The sequence below is a fragment of the Geospiza fortis genome, unplaced genomic scaffold (genome assembly GCF_000277835.1).
Source record: "Geospiza fortis unplaced genomic scaffold, GeoFor_1.0 scaffold439, whole genome shotgun sequence".
NCBI classification, from domain to species: Eukaryota; Metazoa; Chordata; class Aves; order Passeriformes; family Thraupidae; genus Geospiza; species Geospiza fortis.
The window spans coordinates 303067-306281 of NW_005054618.1; the positions used below are offsets into that span (position 1 = coordinate 303067).

Here is a 3215-nt window from a genome sequence, read left to right on the forward strand (position 1 = left end):
AGCCGCCTTCGTGCCCGTGCTGAACATCCCCCGCGCCGACTTGGCGCTGCGGACGGAGATGACGTTCCTGCTGCGGGAGCGCGGCATCCCGGCCACCTCGCTGGTCTTTCGGGATGAGATCGACCTGGGGGGGCTGCACCACGCTGGGCTGCTCTCCCTCACTCTGGTGGATCACCACGTCCTGCCCTGGTGAGCTGGGGGTGGCACCTTGGGGACAGCAGAGCTTTGGTTGATTTTGCTGTGGGATTGGGGTATCTCGCCTGCCTCACTCATTTTTTGGGATTATATTGACCTGGGGGGGCTGCACCACGCTGGGCTGCTGTCCCTCACTCTGGTGGATCACCACGTCCTGCCCTGGTGAGACAAGGGGTGGCACCTTGGGGACAGCAGAGCCTCGGTGGATTTTGCTGCGGGATTGGGGCATCCCGGCTGCCTCGCTCATTTTTTGGGATGAGATCGACCTGGGGGGATGAGATGGACCTGGCACCACGCTGGGCTATTTTCCTTGACACTGGTTGATCACCGTGTCCTGCCTGGCTGAGACAAGGGGTGGCACCTTGGGGACAGCCAGGGCCACCCAGGCAGAGCCTCGCTTGGTTTCTTGATTTTGCTGTGGGATTGGGGCATCCTGGACACCTCGCTTGTTTTTTGGGGTGAGATCAGCCTGGGGGATGAGATGGACCTGGCACCACGCTGGGCTATTTTCCTTGACACTGGTTGATCACCGTGTCCTGCCTGGCTGAGACAAGGGGTGGCACCTTGGGGACAGCCAGGGCCACCCTCGCTTGATTTTACTGTGGGACTGGGGCATCCCAGCCACCTCACTCATTTTTTGGGATGAGATGGACCTGGCACCACGCTGGGCTGCTCTCCCTGACTCTGGTTGATCACCACATCCTGCCTGGGTGAGCTGGGAGGTGGCACCTTGGGGACAACCCGTGCAGAGCCTTGCTTGATTTTCCCGCCCAGGATGGGTGAAATCGATCCATTTCCAGGGAGTTTTTAGGGGAAAAAAGGAACAAGGGGGTTTGGCAGGCTCTGCCAGGGGTGACCCTTCCCGTTGCCCACCAGTGCCGACGCTGCCCTGGAGGAGGCCGTGGTGGAGGTCCTGGATCACCGGCCGCTGGAGCGGGCCCGAGGTCCCCCGTGCCAGGTGACAGTGGAGCCCGTGGGCTCCTGTGCCACCCTGGTGACCGAGAGGATCCTGCAGGGCCCCCCGGGAGTGCTGGACAGAACCACGGCCGCGCTGCTGCACGGTGAGCAGGGGACAGCTGGGGACAGTGGGGCACAAAGGGACCTGGTGGCCAGCTGGTTGGATATGAGCCGGCCATGTGCTTTGGTGGCCAAGGAGGACAATGGCTCCTGGCCTGGATCAGGAATGGTGTGGCCAGCAGGAACAGGGAGGTCATTCTGCCCCTGGACTTGGCACTGGTGAGGCCAAATCTTGAGTGCGCTGTGGCTCCTCAGTTTGGGAAGGAGATGCTCAAACACAAGGCTGGCGAGGGGCTTGGAACACAAACCCTGTGAGGAACGTTTGAAGGAGCTGGGGGTGTTCAGCCTGGAGAAGAGGAGGCTCAGGGGTGACCTTATTGCTCTCTACAGCTTCTTGAAGGGAGGTTGGGGTCGGTGTCTTCCACCAGGCAGCACTGACAGAACAAGAGGACGCAGTCTCGAGTCAGGGAAGGGACAGGTTGGATATCAGGGAAAAAATTTTCACCGAAAGAATATTAAAGCACTGGAATGCTCTTCCCAGGGAGGTGTAGAATCACCATCTCTGGATGTGTTTAAATAAACACTGGACGTGGCACTGGGTGCTAGAGCTGAGGTGTTAGGGCACAGGTTGGACTCGATGATCTTAGAGGTCTCTCCCAACCTCATCATTCTGGGATTCTGTGGGGTCCTGGCTGAGCTCTGTCCCCAGGGACGGTGACACCACGGCCCTGCTCGTCCCCACAGCCACCATCCTGCTGGACTGCATCAACCTGAGCCCAGCTGCAGGCAAGGTGACCCCCAGGGACGTGGCCTGCGTGTCCCTGCTCGAGGAGAGGTTCCCAGAGCTGCCGGCCCGTGACGCCGTGTTCGGAGCCCTGCAGGCGGCCAAGTTTGATGTCACAGGTGGGTGTGCCAGGCCAGCGGCACCCAGGTGTGTCCCCCCCTCTCGTTGGGGACAGGAAGGTGCCCTGGGCTTCATCCCCTGGCCACCTCCCAGGGCTGACAACAGAGCAGATGCTGCGGAAGGACCTCAAAGTCATCTCCAACGACGAGGCTGTCGTCGCCATCAGCGGCGTCTTCGAGGACCTGGAAGTGAGACTCGGGGCTGAGGGGGAAACTGAGGCAGGGAGTGGCACACCGGGGACATCACGGTGACACCGAGACCCCTCCCCTCTACCCAGACCTTCCTGCTCCGGCCTGGCTTGCTGCAGGACCTGGAGGCTTTCTGCCAGGCCCGTGCCTACGCGGGGCTGGTGGCCATGGCCGTGTCCTTTAACGAACGCCACGAACCCACCCGAAAACTCGCGGTGTACAGCGCGCAGGAGCCCCTCCGCAGCACGGTGAGTCCGGGAGCTGGGTTTGGGCGCATCCAGCCCCGCTTTGCCCCAGAACCTGGCAGTTTTGGGGGTGCTGGGCAGGTCCCAGCCCCACGCTCAAGAAGGTGCTGCCCATCCTCAGGGCAGCTCTGGGGGGTCTGGGGGCTGCAGGGGGCCCCGAGGAAGAGGTGGTGCCGCCGCCCACCCCCATGAACAGCCTGGTGGAGGAGTGTCCCCTGGCGCAGGCCGTGCCCCCGCTGTGTCCCCAGGATGTCCTGGAGCGGGTCAGCCGCATCGCCGCCGGGCAGCCCCCGGGCTCCCCGAAATAACAGAGGCACCCCCGCGGAATTTGAGGTCTGGATGAGGAAGTTGGGGTCCCTGAGCAGGCCCCCGTGGGGTGCCTGGCTGTGGGGGGGTGGCAGCTGCCTTTGTTAGAGGTCAGCTCGTGGTTTGTCCCCCCCTCCAATGGCTCCCTGTGCCCCAGTGGTCCCCAAGGCGGGGTTTTGGGGATGCCATGGGCAGGAGTTGCACCCCCTTGATGAAGGCGTTGGGGTGGGGGAGTTAATGAGTTCTTGATGATCTTCCTCCTTTGGGGGGCAGAGGGAGGCCCCAGAGGGTGGGTCCGGACACGCAGCCGTCCAGAACCGTCGCTGTTTTCTCCAAGGATTAAATTTCCCTTTTCTTCCA

General features: G+C 62.3%; 1 protein-coding gene across 1 annotated transcript; it reads left to right on the forward strand.

Annotated features, from left to right (window-relative positions):
* Nucleotide 1: 1 nt before the first annotated feature.
* PRUNE1 (prune exopolyphosphatase 1) lies at nt 2-3215 on the forward strand (the record flags this gene model as incomplete). The annotated part of the gene is given in 6 exon segments (XM_031064708.1): nt 2-189; nt 1072-1256; nt 1957-2115; nt 2210-2304; nt 2394-2550; nt 2553-3215. Coding segments are annotated over 6 exon segments (1089 nt in total), but the record flags the coding sequence as incomplete, so codon positions are not given.